General features: G+C 35.4%; 1 protein-coding gene across 3 annotated transcripts in view; it reads right to left on the bottom strand.

Moving 5' to 3' along the window:
- Nucleotides 1-433: 433 nt before the first annotated feature.
- Nucleotides 434-24,303, bottom strand: part of LOC136031997 (short coiled-coil protein B-like) — a 59,662-nt gene continuing 35,792 nt past the window's right edge. For all 3 annotated transcript variants that reach the window (XM_065712061.1, XM_065712059.1, XM_065712060.1), the window contains 2 exons: nucleotides 23,361-23,444; nucleotides 434-2,099 (listed from right to left, as the gene is read on the bottom strand). In XM_065712061.1, the coding sequence (XP_065568133.1) occupies nucleotides 1,951-2,099; nucleotides 23,361-23,444 (233 nt within the window). In that variant the 3' untranslated portion in view covers nucleotides 434-1,950. The remainder of the gene's footprint in view (nucleotides 2,100-23,360; nucleotides 23,445-24,303) is intronic.

Genomic DNA, 24,303 nt, shown 5'->3' with positions numbered 1-24,303 from the left:
TCGGTATGATTTTTCGGGCATTTGTTACTTTATCAGTCCAACGTACCGTAAAGATTCTATACAGGCAATTATTCTTGAAGCCAAGTAGTCTTTTCTCAGCATTCTTTGAAAGGCTCTTGGACTTTCATCCATATAAAAGTACATTACTCCTAAACAATCGCAATTTCAACTTCTGAGAGTAGTATCCGCATCTCCAAATATTCTTCAGCTGAGAAAATCCTCCACCTGCATACGCTATGCGTAGCAAAACTTCTCTGTCACAGTTCCCATCTGGGTAATTGTACTACACAAAGTAAAGCTTTCGAGCTTTACGCGGTCCACTAATAGTCACACTGCAGTCACAAAAAAACTATTGGAATGTGAAGTAAACGATTGCAACAAATTAAAGATTTAAAATTTCGTCCTTTTCAGCTCTGAAGTTTTATCAATAGAATACAGAAGAAATAAATATTTAATGAATTCTACAAACAAAAATAAGCACATACATAAATTTTAACGCTCGTTTGTTTAATCAGACTCAAAAACTTGGAGGTAAATCCTTGATACTTCGATTAAATCTTATACAAGTTTTTCTTCCATTTTTTTATGTCTCCAGTTTCCCTTTTGGACCTTTTATTTTTAAGCTTGTTGCTATTTGCTATAAAAGTCAATCGACTGCGCGGTTCAGTCAATACTGACTACACCCCATAAAATATACTAAAATAAAGCAAGGCTTTATTCCTTTCCTTTTTTTGCCGTCTTTTTGCAACTTCTTGAAGCCTTCTCTTTGTTGAGCAACTTGCGACAAAAAAACAAAACAAAACATTTATAGAACTTCCGCAAATTAGTGATTAGGTTCCTCGATTAGTTTCAAGTAGGTCTTCTTTCTCACTTATTTACAGAGCTTCAAAACTCTGGAATAAACTGAGTATAGATATCAAGGAAATAGGTAGCTTTGGCCAGTTTAAGTCTGAATTACGTGTGGAGTTGCTCGGTAGGTATACTTTTGAAACAGATTAATTAAAATAAATTTGCCATAGGTTATTCATTTGTAATATTCATGTATTTTTTTGGTAGTTATTGTTTGTTGTCTTGGGGTAACGCAAGGTAATGTATTTTTTATGTTTTTTTATTGTTGTTGGTTTCGGTATATGGTCTCATTCTCCAAATTCTCTCATTTTCCATATTCTCTCTTTATTCTCCTTGAATTTAGCACAGCCTTGCAAGCTTAGCTTATGTTGTGCTATTGTTAAGAAATGTTTATTTCTAATAAAATTGTTCTAAAAAAAAGAAGATTGGCATAGTATCTTTTTGTGCACCCCTGGTCTTAAAATCAGACTTCTTGCGAAAAAAAATATTTATGGGACTTTGAAAAAAAGACATCAGCCCATAGTCTTTTTTTGTCCACCCATGGTCCTACATAAAATTAATTATGTTATTTTAAGGCATCCTAACATTATAACTGGTCTAGTAAAATAACTAATTCTACACACAGATGATTTTGCCGGTGTAACTAATGTTTTGACCGAGTGTTATGCAATTACATTCTTCAATGTAAATTAGTCTGCACCCCTTTTTGAATTACAACATAATCGAGCATAGTATAGCAGAATCGTGACAGCAACTACGAATATCTTCCTAGTTTGGGTTTGGTGCATTAAAAAACGTAAGCTATTTGAACTAAGCTCATAGAGCGTAAAGCAATAAAAATACTATTTATTTAAAGTAGCCTAATTTTTCACAGTCCAAATAGTTATTTTAGTATATATTTAATACCCACAGCCGAAAAGAAACAAAATTATTTAATTGCGAGGACATTGTTTAAACTTTCATAGTTTACTTGCAATCAAACGTGGCGGACAAAAGCCGTGGCGATAAAATATATAAAATCACCTAGAGTGAACGAACTATGAAAAGCATTGCAATAAAAAATAATGGTGCAAATCTCACAATAATAAGACATTAAGTTAGCTACATTTTTAGATTTCTTGGTTTGGGTGTAGTAGACTGGAAAACAGAGGAAGCTGACATGAGATTTTCTATATACTGGCCGAGTACTTGATTCTCAGACTTCAAACACATATTTTCCTCTTTGACCGTATCGACGCGCCGTGATAAATCTGAAATGAGTTAAAAAGCCAATAAACTCAGTAAAAAAAAGAAGTAAAAAGAAAGAATATAGACTTACATAACGCGGGTTCAGATTGACCATCACCTATTTTTGCGGTGTTCAAGGCTAAATTAGCAGAGACAAATCAAAAAAATAAATATAAACCTAAATCACAAAGAAAGAAGAATAAGTTCTATGAAATTATTTCGTACACCATTAGTAAGATAATTTTTACCAAGACTGTAAAACTACAAAAACCAAGACACCAACGATAACTTCTAGAATGTTTGTAGTTTCGATTCGCAAATCTTTGATTTTCAAAGAGACGACTCTAACTCTAACTCTTATATTTTGTAATATTTTTATAGCTCTTTTTATAACTGATATTTCATTTTATATTTTATAACTGCTATTTTATTTTATAACTACTTTTTATAATATTTTATAACTAAAGTTTTAACGGTTATGGTTGTGGAACTGCGGCTATATTTTTAAATAATCAAACCAAATAAAATAATAGTAACAATAACAGCAGTACTCTCAGACACACCAGAGTAAAATTCCAACTATAAAAGAAATCCTTTTATAATTGATTGCATGATCATTTCTGGTCATTTAGACAGGACAGATTTTGAAGGGGCATAACAATGCCAAAGCATTAGACATCTGCAAGTGGGGTTGGAGTTCTTTGATTTTCAGCCTTCTTTCCCACCACAACGATTAAAAGTCTTATTTTCTAGCAACTCAAACTACCCCTCTTTATGCAATGTGACCCAGGTCATGCTACTATTCAATGTAGAGTCACCAAAAAAAAATCTTCATCTAACTAGACCATGTAAATTCAACCAAAGAGGCAAAAAAATTGCAATATCCCTACGGAACAAATTATTGCTGAAATTTGACTTTTAAATTAAGCACTCCTAATTTAAATTTTCTACTGTTTGACAAGTGTAACTCTAAAATCATGTAAGAACACACATATTCAACGAATAAAGTCGGGTTGTGTCAAAGAAAATGATTGATTTTCAATATATGTCAAAATGGTTTCAGAGATTTTCAATATTTGTCCAGCTTATTTTGTTTTTGTTCGATTTGTGTCGCAAAGATTTCAAAGATTCCCAATTTTGTGGTGGAAGCGCACAGGTTTTCAATCTTTGTCGTAAAGTTTTCTGACTTTCATTTTTCATCAAAAAGTTTTTTCCACTTTCAGTGTTTGCTCATAAAATTTCATCTTTTTCAAATTTTTGTTCAGGTAATTTCGTCTTTTTCAATTGTTTATCAATTAATTTCGCCTTTTTCAATTTTTTATCAATTAATTTCGTGTTTTTTCAATTTTATTCAAGTAGTTTCGCATTTTTCAAGTTTTTTGAAGTAATTTTGTCTTTCCCACGTTTTTGCTCAAGTAACAATGTCTTTAGTTTTTTGTTGAAATGGTTTTATCTTTTTATATTATTGTTTAAGTAATTTCTTCCTTTTGTTCCAAAGTTTTCACAATTTTCTTTTTTTCAAGTAATCTTGTATTTTCAAATTTGTTTTCAAATTATTATTTTTTTTTCTCAGTTCTCGCCATTTCTAACTATTGTTCAAGCAATTTCGTATTTTTGTTCAAGCAATTTCTTCTTTTTTGATTTGCGTGCTAAAGTTTCCACTATTTTCAAGTTTTTTTTAAGTAATTTTGTCTTTTTGTATTTTTTCCAAAAATTCTGACTTTTTTTTTCTTCACATATTTTTGGTTCACGCGATTTCACCATATTAGGTTCCTTTAATGGATTGTGGTGTGTTAATTTCAGATTTTATGTTTTTTCTAGGTTATGATATGTGTTAAGAGATTTTTTTTTTTTTAGTATATGCTGTCATCGCATATTTACGTTGGATTTTGCTGAGTTTATCTTTGCTGAGCTTCCCGCATTGACTCTAGAAATATAACGTTTTTCAGATTCTTGAAATTCTGGAGAAAGCTTTCTGCGGTGACGTTAAGAATAGTGTAAAGATGCGAAATTTGTTAAGATTCTTAATAGGTTAGAGTTTTGTCGTAAAAAATCAAAATAAGAAATATGAAATTTTGAAAAAAGGTGCGATAATATTGAAAAGTGAAATTTGTTAAGATTCTTTAAATACAAAAACCAGTGTTGTCAAATTGGGAAAATAACGAAGAATTGTGGAACTACAAAAAAGAATTTATTCTTGAAATATGAATAGATTAGTTATACAGATCTATAAATTCAAAATTCTTTCGAAGTAGGAAAATGTAAAATTTGTTTACGATTCTTGAATTGGAAAGGGGCTTGTCATCAAAAATTGAAATAAGAACTCAGAAATATTGAAAAAGGGCACGGATCTTGAAATTTGAAAGGTTCAGTTATAGAGGAATCTGAAAATTCTAACGATAAGAAGAAAGAAAATGAGAAATTTGCTGAGTTTCTTGAAAAGAAAAGGTTTTGTGGTGAAAAACGAAATGAGAATTGTGAAAATATGAATTAAGGCATTACTCTCCTGTTAAGATCCCATGAATGCGAAGGCTTTGCTTTGTCAAATTATGAAAATAACTTGAAAAATTGTGGGATTTTGAAAAAAAGCTGTGATTCTTGAGGCATGAAGAGATTAGTTCTAGAATTCAGGTGCTTTGACTTTACCCTTGTTAAGTTTCCCACTTGACACGTGAGGGTCGAGTTTCGTAATACTGATTCGAAAAGAAATCAAACTCCTTGGACACACAGCATTTTCATATGCGTAAATTGAATTTTACTGAATTTAATGTTGCTGGGTTTTCTCATTTTTTAGCTTCCCTTATTGACTCGAGAGGTTTAATATTCGCCATATTAAATTTCTTCAATGGATCAGAGTGTGTTAATTTCTGGCTTTATGGTGTTTTAGTGGATTAAGATATGAATGGAGGGATAATGTGTTGAACACATGCTGTTTTCTTATATATATATGGTGACTTCCCCGTTGCAGAATTTTTAGTATTTAATTGAGAGGCTTGAATTTCGTCAGAATGACTCGAAAGGAATAAATTGTGCAATAAGGACAATTTTTTTTCCGTTGAATTTGTCAGTTAGTTAAAACAGTGTAAGTGAGCAGTGGACATGCATAATGATCCTTTCTTAGAGGGAGGGGACCACCTTCCATTATCGTTAGAATAAAATCAGATTCGAAAGGAAGATAAAATTAGACTTGGAAGAAAATGTAAAATAAATTAAAGGTGATTGGATTGTAGTAGGGTATAGACGTGTGTCTATACCCTGTCTATCAGTTTCATTATTATTCAAATAAAACTGAACCTGAAAGAAAGATAACACTAGACATCAAAGAAAACATAAAATAAACAAGAGCTAAGAGCTCATATGGCACTTGTGACGATGTCGGAAGAGCCAAGAGCCAAGAGCTCATATGGTATGAGCTCTAGCAAAATTCTAAGAATCAATAGATTGCTTTAAAAGGAAAACCAGAGGCTTAATACCGGTCAGGATTTAAAATAAGAGCTCTGAGTCCCGAGGTCCTTCTAAATATCAAAATTCATTAAGATCCGATTACCCACACGTAAGTTAAAAATACCTATTTTTCTAATTTTTCCTCTCCCTTCAGCCCCCCAGATAGTCGAATCGGGGAAAACAACTTTATCAAGTCAATTTCTGCAGCTCCCTGACATGCCTTCCAATTTTCAACGTCCTAGCACGTCCAGAAGCACCAAACTCGCCAAAGCACTGAACCCCACCTCCAAACTCCCCCAAAGAGAGCGGATCCAGTCCGGTTACGTCAATCACATATCTGCGACATTTATAAGCATTTTCCAAGATTCCTGGTTCCCTCTCCAACTCCCCCCAATATCACCGGATCTTGTCGGAATTTAAAATGAGAGTTCTAAAGTACAATATCCTTTTAGATATCAAATTTCATTAAGATCTGATCACCCGTTCGTAAGTTACAAATACCTAATTTTTTCCGAAATACTCCCCCCCCCCAACTCCACCAAAGAGAGCGGATCCGGTCTGGTTATGTCAGCCACCTACCTTGGACTTGTGCTTATTCTTTCCGCCAAGTTTCATCCTGATCTCTCCGCTTTTAGCGTTTTCCAAGATTTCCGGTCCCCCCCCCCCAATGACACTGGATCTGACACTGGATCTGTCAATGACTTGGATCTGTTTTCCTTAGTTTTATCGACCTAAACTCCCGTTATTGTAATTATTTCTGGTCTTTTTGCAGTAGCAGAATGAAGACCATGGAATACGTTTTTTAGGGCTTTTGGCAACAGAATAGGCGCCAGAAGCAAAGTAATTACTAATTCCACTATTAGGCAAGACGAGCAACAAAATCTCTAGTGTTTCTGAAGCATGGTCAACCGACTTTGATAACACTGACTTAACAGGCGAAGGCTCTTGATTTATTATATAATAGTACACTTTTGATGAACGCTTGTCAAACTGATCAAAAAACAATAAATATAATAATCTTTGCTTTCGGGTTTAAAGCAAAAATTATTATTATTATTCCAAATCTTAAATTCAGAATTGGTAAAAACAAAGACAAACATCTCAGTGCTATATTCTTGACATTCCTTAAAGTAAAGTAAATATATATCAAACATACTATTAACCATCATGAAAGTAATTAGTTGTAATTCCTTTTTTCGCCATTTCTAGCACCAGCTTTGTCTATTCTAAATCATACATTTCTCTTAACAGTTTTGAAAAGGGATTTGCAAATACTAAATTCAGAAAAACTTTAATAGAAACAGAGCTCAAAAAAGAGAAGAAAAATAGCGACATAATAACTAAATCCATAAACAAAGATGGGTTTTAGTGAAAAATAAGAGAAGAAAAATAGCGACATAATAACTAAATCCATAAACAAAGATGGGCTAGGGTCAGGGGCATAATGAGTCATAATCTTGGTGGGGGGGGGATTTGGAGCCGATTTTCCGAAATTAAGGGAAAATGACCAAGTGAAAAATGAGCCATATAGTACCATAGTAAAGCAATGGTATACTAAAGAAAACTGATCTGATTCTGTGGATGCTTGAACTATGCCGATCTATCTTAGTTTTGACAAGACTTTTGAAAAACCTGTATTTCAACTGAGGGGGGGTGCCAACTAGTGGCTCTCTGCCTCTGCCTGTTAAGGTAAGAAAAGAAAGCTGTCAAGATGCAGCTACGCCATCATCCAACAATCATTTCGCGTTCTAGATACAGCTCCAAAATTTGTAACGGCAGATCAGCAAAAAATAATAGAGAAGCTTACAAGCCAATACGAGCAATAACCAAACAACATCAATATTGCATGCAGTAAAAGTAACTGATTCTTCTTATGCATTTATCACTTACTAGAGTCAAAGATAACAAATTATTAGTGTGTTACTATATTTCATATAAAGATAACACTAAGGCCCGACATCAAATACTTCGCTTCTTTAATTTGAATTAAATAAAAAAAAACAAGTTTTTTTAAATGAAAGTAAGGAGCGAAATTAAAACTTAAAACAAACAGAAATTACTCCGTATATGAAAGGGCTTTTCCTCCTCAACGCCCCGCTCTTTACGCTAAAGTTTGACTCTTTCTCTTAACTCTACTTCTTAAAACAGTAAAAAACCTTTAGCGTAAGGAGCGGGGCGTTGAGGAGGAAAAGCCCCTTTCATATACGCAGTAATTTCTGTTCGTTTTAAGTTTTAATGTCGCTCCTTACTTTCATTTAAAAAAACTTGTTTTTTTTTTATATTCAATTTCTGGACGTTTTTTAATTAATGCATGTTTTGATCTTGGCTCTCCGTACATAAATAATTAAAACGAAATTTGCAATTCCTTAAGAATGACCATTGAATCACAAAGGCCGTAGAATAAATAGTTGAAATTACTAAAAATACTTTAGCGTAAAGAGCGAGGTATTACGAGGAGGTAAACCCCTCATATGCGCAATAATTTCTGCTCGTTTTAAGTTTTAATGCTGCTCCTCACTTTCAGCAGAAAAAAACTTTTCATATTTATTTTTTCATTGTTCTTTTAAATAATGCTAAAAAATCCTGCGCCCCCTTCATTGAAAGTCTCTTCCCCCATGAGAAGTTTTTCCATGTAAAGATCCTCCCACGTAACCCCCCACCTCAACTCTCCCTCCCAAACCAAAAAAATACCCCTGAAAACTTCCGTACACTTCCCAGTAACCATTACTATATGTAATTAAATAAAAAAAAACGAGTTTTTTTTAACTGAAAGTAAGGAGCGACATTAAAACTTAAAACGCACAGAAATTACTTCGTATATGAAAGAGGCTGCTTCCTCATCAACGCCCCGCTCTTTACGCTAAAGTTTGACTCTTTCTCTCAATTATTCTTTTTAAAACAGTAAAAAACTTTAGCGTAAAGAGCGAGGCGTTGATGAGGAAGCAGCCTCTTTCATATACGAAGTAATTTCTGTGCGTTTTAACTTTTAATGTCGCTCCTTACTTTCAGTTAAAAAAACTCGTTTTTTTTTATTTAATTTCTGAACGTTTTTGAATCAATGCATGTTTTGATTTTGGCTCTCCGCAGAGGAATAATCAAAACGAAATTTGCATATTTTTTTTTTTGGGGGGGGGGCTAAATGGCTTTCACATAATTTTGATCGAATGATTTTGAGAAAAAAAGAGCGGGGGCGAAGCCTAGTTGCCCTCCGATTTTTTGGTTAATTAAAAAGGCAACTAGAACTTTTAATTTTTTACGAATCTTTTTATTGGTAAAAGATTTACGTAACTTATAAATTAGCTTACGTAAAGAACTTTTGTATTCTCATGTTTTTATTACATATATGAGGGGATTCGCCCCATCGTCAGTACCTCGCTCTTTACACTAAAGCTTAAATTATATCCCAATTCATTAAGAATGACCCCTGAATCACAAAAGCCGTAGAATAAATAGTTGAAATTACTAAAAATACTTTAGCGTAAAGAGCTAGGTATCATAAGGAGGTGAGCCCCTTATATGGGTAATAATTTCTGTTTGTTTTAAGTTTTATTGCTGTTCCTTACTTCCAGCTGAAAAAGCTTTTTCACATTTATTTTTTTTTTTTTTTTAAATAATGCTAGTAAATCCTGCTCTCCCTTCATGGAAGTTTTCTTCTCCCATGATAAAATCTCGATGGAAAGTTCCCCCAGCATATCCCCCTCTTCTCAACCCCTCCCCCAACCAAAAAAATCCTCCTGAAAACGCCTGTATACTTCCCAATAACCATTACTATATGTAAGCACAGGTCAAAGTTTGTAACTTGTTGCCCCTCCCACGGGGACTGTGGGGGAGTAAGTCGTCCCCAAAGACATAGTTATAAGGTTTTTCGACTACGCTGAATAAAATGGCTATCTCAGAATTTTGATCCGTTGACTTTGGGAAAATAATTAGCGTGGGAGGGGGCCTAGGTGCCCTCCAATTTTTTTGGTCACTTAAAAAGGGCACTAGAACTTTTCATTTCCGTTAGAATGAGCCCTCTTCCAACATTCTAGGACAACTGGGTCGATACGATCACCCCTGGGAAAAAAAAACAAACAAACACGCATCCGTGATCTGCCTTCTGGCAAAAAATGCAAAATTCCACATTTTTGTAGATAGGAGCTCGAAACTTCTACAATAGAGTTCTCTGATACGCTGAATCTGATGGTGTGATTTTCGTTAAGATTCTATGACTTTTAGGGGGTGTTTCCCCCTATTTTCTAAAACAACGCAAATTTTCTCAGGCTCGTACCTTTTGATGGGTAAGACTAAACTTGATGAAACTTATATATTTAAAACCAGCATTAAAATGCGATTCTTTTGATATAGCTATTGGTATCAAAATTCCATTTTTTAGAGTTTTGGTTACTATTGAGCCGGGTCGCTCCTTACTACAGTTCGTTACCACGAACTGTTTGAACACAGGTCAAAGTTTGTAACTTGCAACCCCTCCCACGGGGACTGCGGGGGAGTAAGTCGTCCCCAAAGACACAGTTATTAGGTTTGTCGACTATGGTGAATAAAATGGCTATTTCAGAATTTTGATCCGGTGACTTTGGGGAAATAAATGAGCGTGGGAGGGGGCCTAGGTGCCCTCCAATTTTTTTGGTCAATTAAAAAGGGCACTAGAACTTTTAATTTCCGTTAGAATGAGCCCTCTCGCGACATTCTAGTACCACTGGGTCGATACAATCATCTCTGAAAAAAACAACAACAAAAAAACAAATAAACACGCATCCGTTATTTGTCTTCTGGCAAAAAATGCGAAATTCCACATTTTTGTAGATAGGAGCTTGAAACTTCTACAGTAAGGTTCTCTGATACGCTGAATCTGATGGTGTGATTTTCGTTAAGATTGTATAACATTAAGGGGGGGGGGTCCCCTATTTTCTAAAATGAGGCAAATTTTCTCAGGCTTGTAACTTTTGATAGGTAAGACTAATCTTGATGAAAGTTATATATTTAAAATCAGCATTAAAATGCCATTATTTTGATGTAACTATTGGTATCAAAATTCTATTTTTTGGAGTTTCGGTTACTATTGAGCCGGGTCGCTCCTTACTACAGTTCGTTACCCCGAACTGTTTGATACCTAAGTTAAAGATGATTATATTTACTTTAAGGTTCAAAATAAGAAATTACGAGAAAAAGTCACTGTCACAGTTTCGTGACAGGGGGCAAAGGGGGTGTGTGCACTTGTCTCAGGAAGTAGAATTGGTTGTGGCACTATTTAGAGAAACGTGTTTTTTTCGGGGCATTTGAATACAGAGATGCCGACTGTATCATGTGGGATCAAGTTGAAACTTTCAGGGAGAATAAGAAGAGCCGAGTTGACCTCTAGATTTGATTTTATTATACAAATTACAATTGCAATTTACAATATACAAATTATTAGTGTGCTACTATATCTATATATATAAAAATAAGTTGTCTGTCTGTCTGTCAGGTGACGTCATGTTTCTGTGTCGACTGACGTCATGAAGTTAGTTGTCGTCATTTTTGCTATGACGGTGACGTCATGATAAGACATATATGTTCACGTAGAAATCTATTAATGTTTAAGTTTAAAATGACTGATGAACTTACAATGGCAAAAGCCGATGAAGATGCTCAAAGAGTCTATGCCAAAAAACTTGCTGCTGATAGAGAAAGTCAGAAAAGAAAGCGTGCCGAGGAATCAAAAGAACAGCAAGGAAACAGGCTTGAGGCTAAAGAACGCAAAACCGCGCAGTAAGATGAAGATCCACCTGGACAGCGAGAGTCAAAACATATCAAAACTGAAAATGATAGCGATGATGATTGGGTTTGGGATTTTGACTTGGATAAGGTCATCAATACCTACCAGATTTTAGTTAAAAAAACAAAGGTTCGGCAATATGTATTTCATAGTGAAGCTGAAAAATAAAGAAGAAAAAGAAAACTGAAAAAAGAAAAAATGTAAAAAACTAAAAAATGCTAAAAAGAAAAAACACTCAAAGAGAAATTACAGACCGGGACACAAATGACGACCGGGACAGAGGGAATATAAATAACGACCGGGACACTCAAAGAGAAATTACAGACTGGGATACCGGGACACAAATGACGACCAGGACACAGGGAATATAAATGACGACCAGGACACAGGTATTTAAGAATATCGTTCAAAGACAAATTTTTAATTGTAAGAAGACCGTTGAAAGAGAAATTTCTAATTGTAAAATGACTGAAGAACCTACAATGGCAACACCCGAGGAAGCTGCTCAAAACGAATGTATTCAAGTCGAAGTAGCTGAGTTGGTAAAGCGTTATGTTTCAGGTTCTAGGTCCGAGAGGCTCCAGGTTTGAACCTTGGCTTTAGCATTAATACAAAAGAAGAAAAAAACTAAAAAAGGTAAAAACTACAAAAAAACTAATATGGCGCGTAACGACTTACGCGCGCGGGGGGACTTGGGGGGGGGGGGGGCGAAGCGCCCCACCAGCTAGGTGTCGGGGTGGCGTGAAGCGCCACCCCAACAGCTAGTTTCATATAAAGATAACACTAAGACCCGACATCAAATACTTCGCTTTTTTAATTTGAATACCTAAGTTAAAGATGATTATATTTACTTTTTGGTTCAAAATAAGAAATTACGAGAAAGAGTCACTGTTGAAGTTTCGTGACAGGAGGGCAAAGGGGGGGGGGTGCACTTGTCTCTGGAAGTAGCATTGGTTGTGGCGCTATTTAGATAAGCGTGTTTTTTCGGGACATTTGAATACAGAGATGCCGACTGCATCATGTGGGATTAAGTTGAAACTTTCAGGGAGAATAAGAAGAGCCGAGTTGACCTCTAGATTTGATTTGGGGAGCGGGGCCAAGAGAAATACAAAGATACTACACGTACCCAGGTTATTTTAATTAGCATGTACGCAACACGTCTCGAACACCTTGGGAAATCAATCTGAAACTTTACATGTACAGGGGGGGGGACTTCAATTTTTTAAGGTTTGTTTTAGGAGGAGAAGACGAGAGGACAAATTTTTCTTTTATTTTCGGTGCACCCAAAACTGTTTGTACCTACAGGACATCGACTCTATTGAGGGTTAAGCAAAGAGGCAAATCAAAAGGCATTATATGCAACACGGTTGTTAAAATAGGATGTCTTCCATGTCTTGGGGGTTGAGATGAAGCTTTCTGGGAATACTAGGGAAGGAAGGAGCAAGGAGAATTCTAATTTTATGTTTGGGTAAGCGAAGAACGGGCAAAAGATTTTTGTAATCGAAATATTGCTTCACCTGGAGAAGGTCTAAGTACTTTTACAATAAAAGCTCAAAGCTTATATCGACAAGTGCTTGAGCCAAAGGGACCTCTATGCACAAAAAAAAGTTGAAAATTAAAATTTGTTTGGTCTGCAAATAAGCCAACAACTTATTTTCTGGACTGGTCAGGACTCGTAATACCTTTGTCCAGTCTAAACCAAAAGGAGTGCTTGGCATTGAATGGTATTGATCATCTGAGTCCAAAAAACTAAATGATTCGTTGCGTTCAAAAACTGGACTAAACATTTTGTGTTTCCAATTGGTTCTTGAATTCCATTGACACATCGCTCGACTAGGTGAACCGAACCTCTATGCAGAAAACTAATTCGGAACTAATTTGGCAGTTTTTAATCGTAACGCCCAAAAAAAGGCCCCAAAATTGATGTTTCTTCCACTGACTTTTGTTTCGAAGTATTATATAGTCATCAATGTTCGAATGTTTTTCAAAACGAAAGGTAAAGGTAAACAAAGAAAGTGTCCCTTTAAAGTAATAAAATTGAACTGAAATTACCAAATGTAAGCATCCAAAGGATCTTGTTTTTCTTTCCCGTAATTACGATTAAAATCGTGATTTTGTTGTTGTTGATGTTTTGACAAACAAAATTACAGTGTTCGTAACCCCTATGTGTTTGTTATAGCATAAAAGAAGCTCTGGCTTTTAGAAACTTTAGGGGGAGGTTAGCCCCAATATAAGCTTGTGGAAATGTAAGTTCGTTTTAAGTTTGAGTTGATTATTCTTTTTTATTTCTGTTCTTCATATGCTTCATGTAGTCATCTATATTGGTGTCTGTTATTTTTATGTTTGATGTGATTGTTTATTTGAGCTTCTATTCGTCTTAAATTTCAGCTATTATATTACTTTATTTCTGATCGTTTTAGGTTTTAACATAGGTCTTTCCTTTCTTGAGAAAAACTGTTTCTTGAAAAACATTTTTTTAAATTAGTCAAATCGTGACCTGTGTCAAAATTGTCTTACTGCTCGAAAATTGATTAATTATATCAAGTGAACACTTTTTCTTCGGTGTTTAGTGATAGTGGAGCAACCAGATGGAATGCAATATCTTCGCTCCTAGAATAAATCCGCTCAAAGTGCTAACATAATTGGGATAAAACATAATTATCAGTTGGCAAGTAACAAAGGATCGTGTAGAGTCCCAACATAGAACATTCCCCATAGACCAATAATGCACGGTAGACGACCTGTAAAATTTTGAGATTTCATGGAAAAGATAATTTTGCTATCAGGTCGAATGCTGCGCGGTTTTCGTATGTTGGAGAGGGTTTATGGTCAATCATTTTTTAGAGAGAAGACACGCTTTATAAGAGTAATACAAGAGTGCTTATTTTTATAACTTTAATAACTACATAGTTAAAAATGCATTCATTTCTATTGAATATTTTCATCCTTGTCCAAGATCGGACATTGCGCGGCCAGGAAGTTCAGCCGTCACCCTTTCTTCCTATATGACAAGACTCAATCAACAAGAGCTATAGTATAAGTTGCTGAATATGTGTTTCTATTTAAATGTTTGTTTACTCCTTTCTGAAAAATGATGAGAAGCAATTATGTTTCCTCCCGGTAAATTGTAATCGCTAGTCTTTAAAACTAAAAATAATATAATATAATTTCAGGGCATTACGATATTATGCCTTTTCGCAAAAAGTTTAACGGGCCGCAACATAAGGTAACGGCTCACGGCCTGTGTAATGCACAAATCCGTTCTTGAACAATAACTAATACAAAAAACAAATGCAGACAACAGCTTAAACTTTAAACCTAAAACGTGAGTTATTATCACAATTAAGGTTCAATAATATATGCAAAATAAAAACCAAGCCAATCAAGCAGCCAATATTATGCAAAACTGAATCGATCATGATTATTGACATCTATCACCATTATAAAGTAGCAAATTCGGGAGCTCTTATTACAGGCTTGTCGGTCGAATAACATTCAATAACTAATTATCTGTTGTATGTTTTATGTCATAAATCAAGCAACAACACGGAAAAGGTCATTTTATAACATTCAAAAGAGTTAAAAGATCCAGTGACTGAGATGCCAGACCAAAGGGTGGTGTAAAATCTACGCAATATGACAATAACTTCTTAACAATATAATTACGCTTAGAAAATATTGCCTTCTAGACAGAGGCGCCATTTGGACCAAATCTTGGGGTGGCCATAAACTCCATCTTGCCCCCCCCCCCCCCCGATTCACTTCGTGTCGCGTAATCATCTTGGAAATGGGCATTTGACAGAACTCGAGAATTTCATTATGTATCTTACCTGCTTTCAAAGTTTACAATAATTAATCATTTGACCACCCCTGAACCCCCCCCCCCCCCCAAATGGTGCCTCTGCTTCTAGAGTCTTAATTGAACATATAGAAAACTTGGACAGTGAATCATACAGCGATAAAAACACAGTGAACATTACACTAACCACATAAAGAAAACAAATTCTGGGCTGGACGAAAAAACTATTTCATGGCCAATTCTGTTAAAAGCCAGAATGTACTTGTAAAACCAAACTATGGCATTGTGGTATGTTTATCTTTTGTTCGTAAATTCGCCTCTGTACGGTGCTATGGCATTGTAAAAAATAAACCTTTACTTTGTAAGGAGTGCACCAACATTAGTGTTAGGTACAATTATTTTGCATATTATGAAGTAACAATCGTTTTCTGACTTCAAATTGTCCAAACACTTTACCCTCCCCCCCACGCCCCTCATGTGAAAATATATCCCAAATTATATATTTCCCATCTATTATGTCACTTGACTTTGTCTTGTCTCACATTAAGCTGAAAGAAACTAACGAAGAAACCGGTTTGTTCTCGATTTTACACAGCATAAACTTGAGTAAGTGGCGTACAACACGCAAGTACCAAAATTCCTTCCCCCTACGGAAAAAACTAAAATAAAATTCTCAAATTTGGAAAGCCTTATTTCCCAGGGAGGTATTTTCCGGGAAGAGGTATTTTCTGCGGGGGAGTGGGGATAAACGCCGACCACCACGTGAAATACCGGCAAAATATCGGTACGTAAAATCGGTAAATACCAATTTTACAGAGGTCCGTAATATTGCGGTAAAATTCGTAAAATACCGAATTTTAAAGAGACCAATTTTACCCGTTACAACACTAGCTCAGTCAGAGTTGACCCAGTTCTAAATAGGTGCCTGGCAAAATCTGAAAAAACAAAACAAAAACAAAACAGGAAACGCTGAATGGTACTCCCGGCCGAAGGCTGAAAACCAGTAGATTGGTACCTGCGCTACGCAAACCATTGGTTAGAATGCGAAAAAAAAATATTTGGCAGTTAAAGAAAATGTCACTCCCTTGGGCTCTCGTGACGAGTGAATCTTCTTCAATTGGACGATTATTATACAACGAACGAAAATTTTAAACTGACAATACTAGCAGAATTGAGAAGATGAAGCAAAATCTATGCTGCAACAAACTTAAAGCTGACTTTTCGCTACAAGACCATAATGCGGTAAATCCGGATAACACACCAGCCCTAGTTGTTGGTGACGACTGTTCTTATGCAGAAATCAATTGATTAAGAAAACAATCTAGTGAAAAAAAAAACGACTTTTGTTTGCAAAGCTTTATTAATGAACAAAATTGAACAGCAGTTTATTCTCAGACCACTAAAATTAATATCATACAAAATAGGAGGCTATTTTTTCCACCAAAACAAATGATACGACGCCTATACAATTTTCAATGAGTTCTGCAGTTGGGAGTTCTGCAGAATGTGTACGGTAGGCCAAGATGATCGAAAAACTGTATACATTGCCTAGACACGCTAATCACCAGTCTATACATCTGATATTCTACTATCAGCTACAAAAGTAGCATTTTCAATTTCAATGTGATTGAAATAATGAAAAAGTTCAAATTTGTACGGCAGAGATATAAAGACATCCATTATCCTACAATGCTGGCACTCTCCACGTGAGCCAATGCGAACTTTTAATGTATTCCACTTCCACTAACAGAATGAAGAATTCCAGTAGATGCAAAAGCCAACGGGGCTGTTGATTGGTGATCGTATGAGGGACAAGAAGCTTGACATTGTTTCCACTAGCCCTCAAATCCTCAACTACAAGCCCAACGGAATCTATAACCTGCTGTTTTTGGACATAAAGTTCTGCTGAAGTGACACTGACTCATAAATTCGGTGGTCGCGTTTACCATCCCCCCCAGAAAATACCCCAACACTCGCGGAGTATATAGGAAAATAGAAAATGATGGAGTCTAATATAAAAAAAAACGTTTAAAAATTTCTATGAGATAGACTAACATAGGCAGCGCAATAGCGCATCCTAAGTGAAGAACGATGTTGCCACAAAGTATTATTTATTAATTATTATTTTAACCAGGACACTTCTTATAGAATGAGTTGTTGTCAAAACATCAAAAAGGGCTCATTCGATCGGAAATTGAGAGAACTAGTGCCCATTGTATAGTTGAAAGTGATTGGAGGGCAAATAGCCCCACCCCTCCCACACCCATCATTTCCCAAATATTTCGGATCAAAATTTTGAGGGAGCCATTTTGTTCAGCGTAGTTGAAAAGCACGGAAATTATATCTTTGAGGATTGCAACCCCACTCCACAGTACTCGGGGCAAGGGTTGAAAGTTATGCTCTGAGGGAAAATAAGTTATTTTATGAAAACGTCGTCGTATAAACTTTGGAGGGGGCTCATTGGATTGGTAATCTGAAGTTCTAGTGCCCTTTTTAAGAGTCAAAATGATCGGATGGCAGCTATCCCCCCTCCCCTACAAACAAACACATCATGTTTTCTCGAAGTGTATCTAATAGACATTTCGAGGTAGCCATTTTATTGAAAACGGTCCAAATATCACATAACACGGCTTTTGGGGTTGAAACAAACCCTAAGAGCCTGGGGGAAAAAGTTTTAAGCTATTCCCCGAGGGCATTTAAGTTTTTTATGGAAGGGATGGATGTTTAACTTTAAGGAGGCTTATTTAGTTGAAAATTGGAAGTTCTAGTTCCCAAGGAATAAACATCAGAATCTGTATATAAAACTGACAATCAACGGTTTTTTTTTTCTATTTTAGTAAACTGCAAATTACGTTCTGATCTAGAGAAGACATGGGGGTTTCAGCCCTACTCCTTTTAATTTTTGCTTTTTTTTAGTTAGACTAGGTTATGTATTGTAATTCCCGTTCGTTTTGGATTTGATTTACTTATTAATGGTGATTTGTTGTAATTTTGAACTTGGTAGATAAGAAAAACTAACTCGTAGAATTTGACAATGCTTTCGTCTGTAAAAACCTAAACAATAAAAATTCGTTTGTTCCCAAAGCCAACTATGCTTTCAAAGAAGATAAGCCTTCTTAAACTTTTTGGTGCCATATGTTATTTGCTTAATTTTGATGACTTCTCGCCTACCTACTGTTTCTTCTTTTTTTTTTTTTTAATTTTTTAAAGTTCATATGGAAGTCTTTTCAACAAAAATGGATTTGCGATTTTTTCCTAAGTTTTTAAGATACTTATGATGCGTAAATTCCTCGGTTTCCCTTTCCTTAGTATTTCACAACGAAACTAAAAAAAAAAGACAACTCGAATAAAATTCTCAAATTGGAAAACCCAGTTTTCTACGGGGGGAGGGATCATTTCCGGGAGGTATTTTCCGGGGAGAGGGATAAACGCCTAGAAATCATAGATTCAATGGATCGCCCTACTAGTTTCCGTAAAATGAAAGAGAATGGAGCGATTGTTGGATTTTATGTCCACCTTGACATTTTGCATCAACTATATGGATATGTTGTTTCTAGTATACCAAAAAAGGATGGACCTTCACTGTAGCTCTTCTAGCGGCTGAATCAATTGCCTCTATAAAACTAAAGAATAAAGCGGTCAGATGATTGTGACAATTTTCAGTATTTTATCTTAGAGTGTTAATCTGGTGGACGCATCACCTGTCCTTTTCAAAACTATACTGCTCTTCTCTCAAAACTTTATTTACAGCATCTCTTAGTCTAAGAAGTATCTCCATTCTAAGTAATTTGCTCCCTGCAGGAACCAACTCAATATCCCAACAATTAACTATCTCACTATTATCATCTTCCTTATAAAGGGGTTCTATCAAAGTTTTCCTAACATCACCAGGTACTCTTCCCTTTCAAAAATCATGTTCATAATCTTCAGTAATTTAGCTCAAACTTTGCAACCACCGTATTTCAAGAAGTCACTTACAAAGCTATCAGCGTCTGAGGCCTTATTTTTTAAATCCTTTTAGTACTGTCACTAACTCTTTGCAAAATAGATCTTCCTTCACTTCCAAACTGTCAAAATAAACTGCCCATCTCTCTTTAATACTTTTCTTATCATTAATCGTGGCCCTTTCCTATCTCTGACTGGTAGTTGTGAGAAGAACCTTCCTTTGAGAAGTAAACCTGATAGCATAAGTATTGTTGATTGAAATTCAGAAACCAGAAGGTAAACACAAGCTGTCGATTAGAATTAAATCTTGCTGACTGAGTCTTTACAATAAATTGAAATTCCTCAAAGACTTTCATATTACTAAATCCTCAGCTTAAAGCCCAAATAGTGAGCGTGACATTTTGGACTTGGTTGCATAAAGATTGAAAAGAGGAGGACTCAAGATTACTCCCTGAGGGAAATTCCTAGTAACAGGAGTAACCTTACCGTTTACGTCTTTACCTGAAAAAAGAAGCTTCTTTCAGTTAGAAAAGCATTCATGAAAACAGCAAAAGCTTTGAGAATATCCAAGCTTAATAGGAGCCTTAAACAGTCTATCAAGGAACGGATTACCACAGGAGGATGACAAATCAAACAGAATAGCCACAATCGACATGTCACTTTTAAGCAAAATGCTTACCTTAGTTTAAGGCGGATAATGTGGTAAATGGAATTAACAGCTATTTTTTAGTTTGTTACTTCTTTTGGAAGGATGTTATTAATCTCAACAAACCATCCAATTCTGGAAAAGATCATTCTTTCGACAAATTCACAGAGCGAAGGTAAAACCGAAGTAAGTCGGCAAAAGCTAGGATTAATAGAAGACAGAAGTTTTCGGGAGAAGAAAGGCGACGGAGATCACGTGGTCCGTCCACAGAATATTGAAAGAGTCAAGGAGCTAGGACTGTCAGGAGTTCCCAAATACACTTGTCATACAAATGTAAATACAATTACAGCCCTCATGTAGACTTAGTAGTAAGCTATTTACGCAAAGCAATTAATCCTGAATAAAAGGCTTAACGGATTCACTATCATAGAAAGAAGAATGAGGCACGAAATGGCGAGAGGATTCTGTGAGAACCAGGATACATTTTTTTTTTTTTTATAAACGTCAGCAAAAAAAAAATGCTTCCTTAGCGTCAGTCACAGGTGGAAAGTGAATCAAGAGGCAATCATATTTGCGATGGTCAATTTGCTGATGGTCAGAAGCTTGGGCATACCACATGAATCTTGTATAAATCTTAGAAGTCATGTTATCTGACAACACATGGGGAACTTCTTCAATGAACCTTGTCAATGTATGATGGTGAACCCAGTTCTAAGTCAACGGTTGATTATGGGAAACAATATTGAATTACATCTGAATGTTGAATGGGACATGGCATCCAAAGATATGGATGAAACTTTCCTTACACTTCCCTGCTGTGTGGCTAGTGGAGTCATGCTCCCAAAAGAGAGCTATGCGTATTGAAATTAACGAAGATAAAAGAGTTGTTTTCCAGAAAGTTCAGACAACGGTAGCGTTTCCCCCTTTGGTTAATAAAAGAACTTCATGAATTCATTATTTCCGTTAGTGAGGCAAATTCCTTCCAAAATAGTTAATCTCCCCCTATACGGATGTACAGACAGGGGGAAATTTAGAGATTAGGCTGTTTAAAAGAATTTCCAGCTCCCTTTCCTTTCCTGTTGGTTGATCAAAGCATTTAAATCGTAGATCAAAAACCGTTGTTTAAAATCACAACCCTGTTGTTGTTTTTTTTTTACCAGCCATTATGTAGTATTTTAATCTTGTCATGGTATACATTTCATGAGTTTCTGTAAGTTTAGTGTCAAATTGTCTTTTTAAGTCAAACCAAAGTTTAAACTTTATTTTTTTTAAGAATAAAAAAAGAAACAAATTTGAGTTTCCATTATTAATATATTACTTTTCATTTTCCCCCTTTTTCTGTTTGTGTTCTGTAATCTGGTGTTTGGTTTCTAGTATATGGTTTTTTGACTTAAAGTATAAAAATAAAGAACCAAATTTGAGCTCCCATTGTTATTACATCTCCTCTCGTTTTCCTCGTTTTTTAAGTATGTTTTCTATTTTGTACAATATAGAGCTCATATGAGCCTGTAATTCAGCCAGTATTTTAAAAGGTCTCTTTGAACAAGAGCTAAGAGCTCATATGGCACTTGTGACGAGGCTGGAAGAGCTAAGAGCTCATATGGCATGAGCTCTAGCAAAATTTTAAGAATCAATAGATTGATTTAAGAGGAAAAATCAGAGGCTTAATGCCGGTCGGGATTTAAAATAAGAGCTCTGAGACACGAGGTCCTTCTAAATATCAAAATTCATTAAGATCCGATCACCCACTCGTAAGTTAAAAATACCTAATTTTTTCTAGTTTTCCCTCTTCCTTCAGCCCCCCCCCCAGATGGTCTAATCGAGGAAAACGACTTTATCAAGTCAATTTGTGCAGGTCCCTGACACGTCCTTCCAATTTTCATCGTCCTAGCACGTCCAGAAGTACACAACTCGCCAAAGCACTGGACCCCCTCCTAATTACCCCAAAGAGAGCGGATCTAGTCCGGTTACGTCAATCACGTATCTACGACATTTGCTTATTCTACCCACCAAGTTTCATCCCGATCTCTTCACTCTAAGCATTTTCCAAGATTTCCAGTCCCCTCCTCCAACTCCCCCAATGTCACCAGATCTGGTCGGGATTTAAAATAATAGCTCTGAGACATGAGTTTATTCTAAATATCAAATTTCATTAAGATTCGGTCACCTGTTCTTAAATTAAAAATACCTCAATTTTTCTAATTTTTCGGAATTAACACAGCCCACCCTCAACTCCCCCAAAGAGACCCGTTCCATTCCAACTATGGCAATGACGTATCTAAAACTTGTGCTTATTTTTCCCATCAAGTTTCATTCCGATCTCTCCACTCTGAGCGTTTTCCAATATTGCTGTATCCCCCCCCAACCCCGTATGTCCCCGGATCCAATTCGAATTGAAATCTTTCTATATATCAAGTATCATTAAGATCCGATCACCCATTCGTAAGATAAAGATACCTCAATTTTCACGTTTTCCAAGATTTCCGGTTTCCCCCTCCAACTCCCCCAATCTGGTCAGGGTTAAGAATAAGAGCTCCAAAGCACAAGATTCAATTAAATGTCAAATTTCATTAAGATCTGATCACTCGTTCGTAAGTTACAAATACCTCACTTTTTCTAATTTTTCCGAATTGCCCGACCCAGTGACACTAGAATTTCCGGTTCCCCCGCTGCAACTCCCCCCAATGACACTGGATCCGGTCGGGACTTAAAATAAGAGATCTGAATTACGAGGTCCTTCTAAATATGAAATTTCATTAAGATCTGATGACTCCTTTGTAAGTTAAAAATACCTCGCTTTTTTCTAATTTTTCAGAATTAACCCTCCCCCCAACTCCCCCAAAGAGAGCGGATCCATTCCAGTTATGTCAATCATGTATCTAGGACTTGTGCTTAAATTTCCCACCAATTTTCATCCCGATCCCTCGATTCTAAGCGTTTTCAAAGATGTTAGGTTTCCCCCTCCAACTCCCCCGAATGACACTGGAAACAGTTGGGATTTAAAATAAGAGCTCTGAGACACGATATCCCTCCAAATATCTAATTTCATTAAGATCCGATCACCCGTTCGTAAGTTAAAAATACCTCATTTTTTCTAATATTTCTGAATTAACGGTCCCCCATTCCCCCCCCCCACTCCCCGATGGTCGAATCGGAAAAACGACTATTTCTAAACTAATCTGGTCTGGTCCCTGATACGCCTGCCAAATTTCATCGTCCTAGCTTATCTGGAAGTGCCTTAACTGGCAAAACCTGGAGAGACAGACAGACCGACCGACAGATCAACAGAATTTGCGATTGCTATATGTCACTTGGTTAATATGGTCACTTGTTTAATATATATATATATATATATATATATATATATATATATATATATATATATATATATATATATATATATATATATATACATATATATATATATATATATATATATATATATATATATATATATATATATATATATATATATATATATATATATATATATATATATATATATATATCATGCATGACTCACGGATATACCCATGAAAAGGGCCTCTGTTTTCGGCCCCTTCCCAGAATACTAAATTTTTACTTAATTCAGTCAATAATATGAAAGAGAAAATCAAATAAAAGGAAAAACTTGGTTTGTACGTATCGAAGACTTGAATAAGTAAATAATGTTAAAAACAAGTTATTAAGCTTACCATCCAAAGTATTTTGTAACTCCATGACTTGAGCAATGAGCCTTGCTTTTTCTTCTAAATCTACTTCAGGCACAGGTTCGCCATCTACAACGAAATGAAAATTAAAGAACCAAAAAGTAAACTTAAATATATGACGCTTGGATATTAAGCCTTTGCATTTATCAGACAATGTTCCGATTGGATAAAATTAATACAACTGATCTGTTTATAAATATTTATCCAAGAAAACAAAGAGCGAATCGAAACTGTCAAGGAAAGTGAGCTACTGCATTCAAAGAGTCATATTAAGTGTATCAGGTCTTAATATATTGCGTGCATTTGAAGGAGTGTAACTACTTCATAAAAAAATATGAAAGAACTTTTTTGTAAAAAAAAAAAAAAAAAAAAAAAAAAAAAAAAAAAAAAAAAAAAAAAAAAAAAAATCTTTGGCAAATTTAACTCTAAGACTCGCTGACGAAGAAAGACAAAACGAAGCCACATTCAACAGCTGCATCTTGTTGTTTTTAATGATTATTTTTTTTTTCTTGAATCTAAATACTGGTCTAAAGAAAACACCGGAATCACCTCTAGTTTTAGACTAGACCATACAATATTTCCATTCATCAATACCATACAACGCGGTCAATAAAGGCGAAAGAAAATGACACACAAGCTAGCAGTTATCTACTCAGAATCATAGGTAGATTATATTTAAAAGAAAAATTAAGGAAAGATCAACACATTTCCGATGTGTGGAGAGTTCAAGAATAATAATAAAAAAAAAAAAAAAAAAAAAAAAAAATCGATTTTCAACCCTAGAAATCAAGGTTTTTCTGCATCTCTATGTACTTCACTTTAAAAAACGTCTGAAGTGTCCCGGGATGGATACTGAGAGACAAGATATTTCTCAGTGTTTTTGTTTTTTTGGCAATTCCGCTCTAGATTTCGATCAAATAAAAAAACA

The sequence above is a fragment of the Artemia franciscana genome, chromosome 10, assembly GCF_032884065.1.
Source record: "Artemia franciscana chromosome 10, ASM3288406v1, whole genome shotgun sequence".
Lineage (NCBI taxonomy): Eukaryota > Metazoa > Arthropoda > Branchiopoda > Anostraca > Artemiidae > Artemia > Artemia franciscana.
This window is presented reverse-complemented; position numbering and strand designations above follow the sequence as displayed.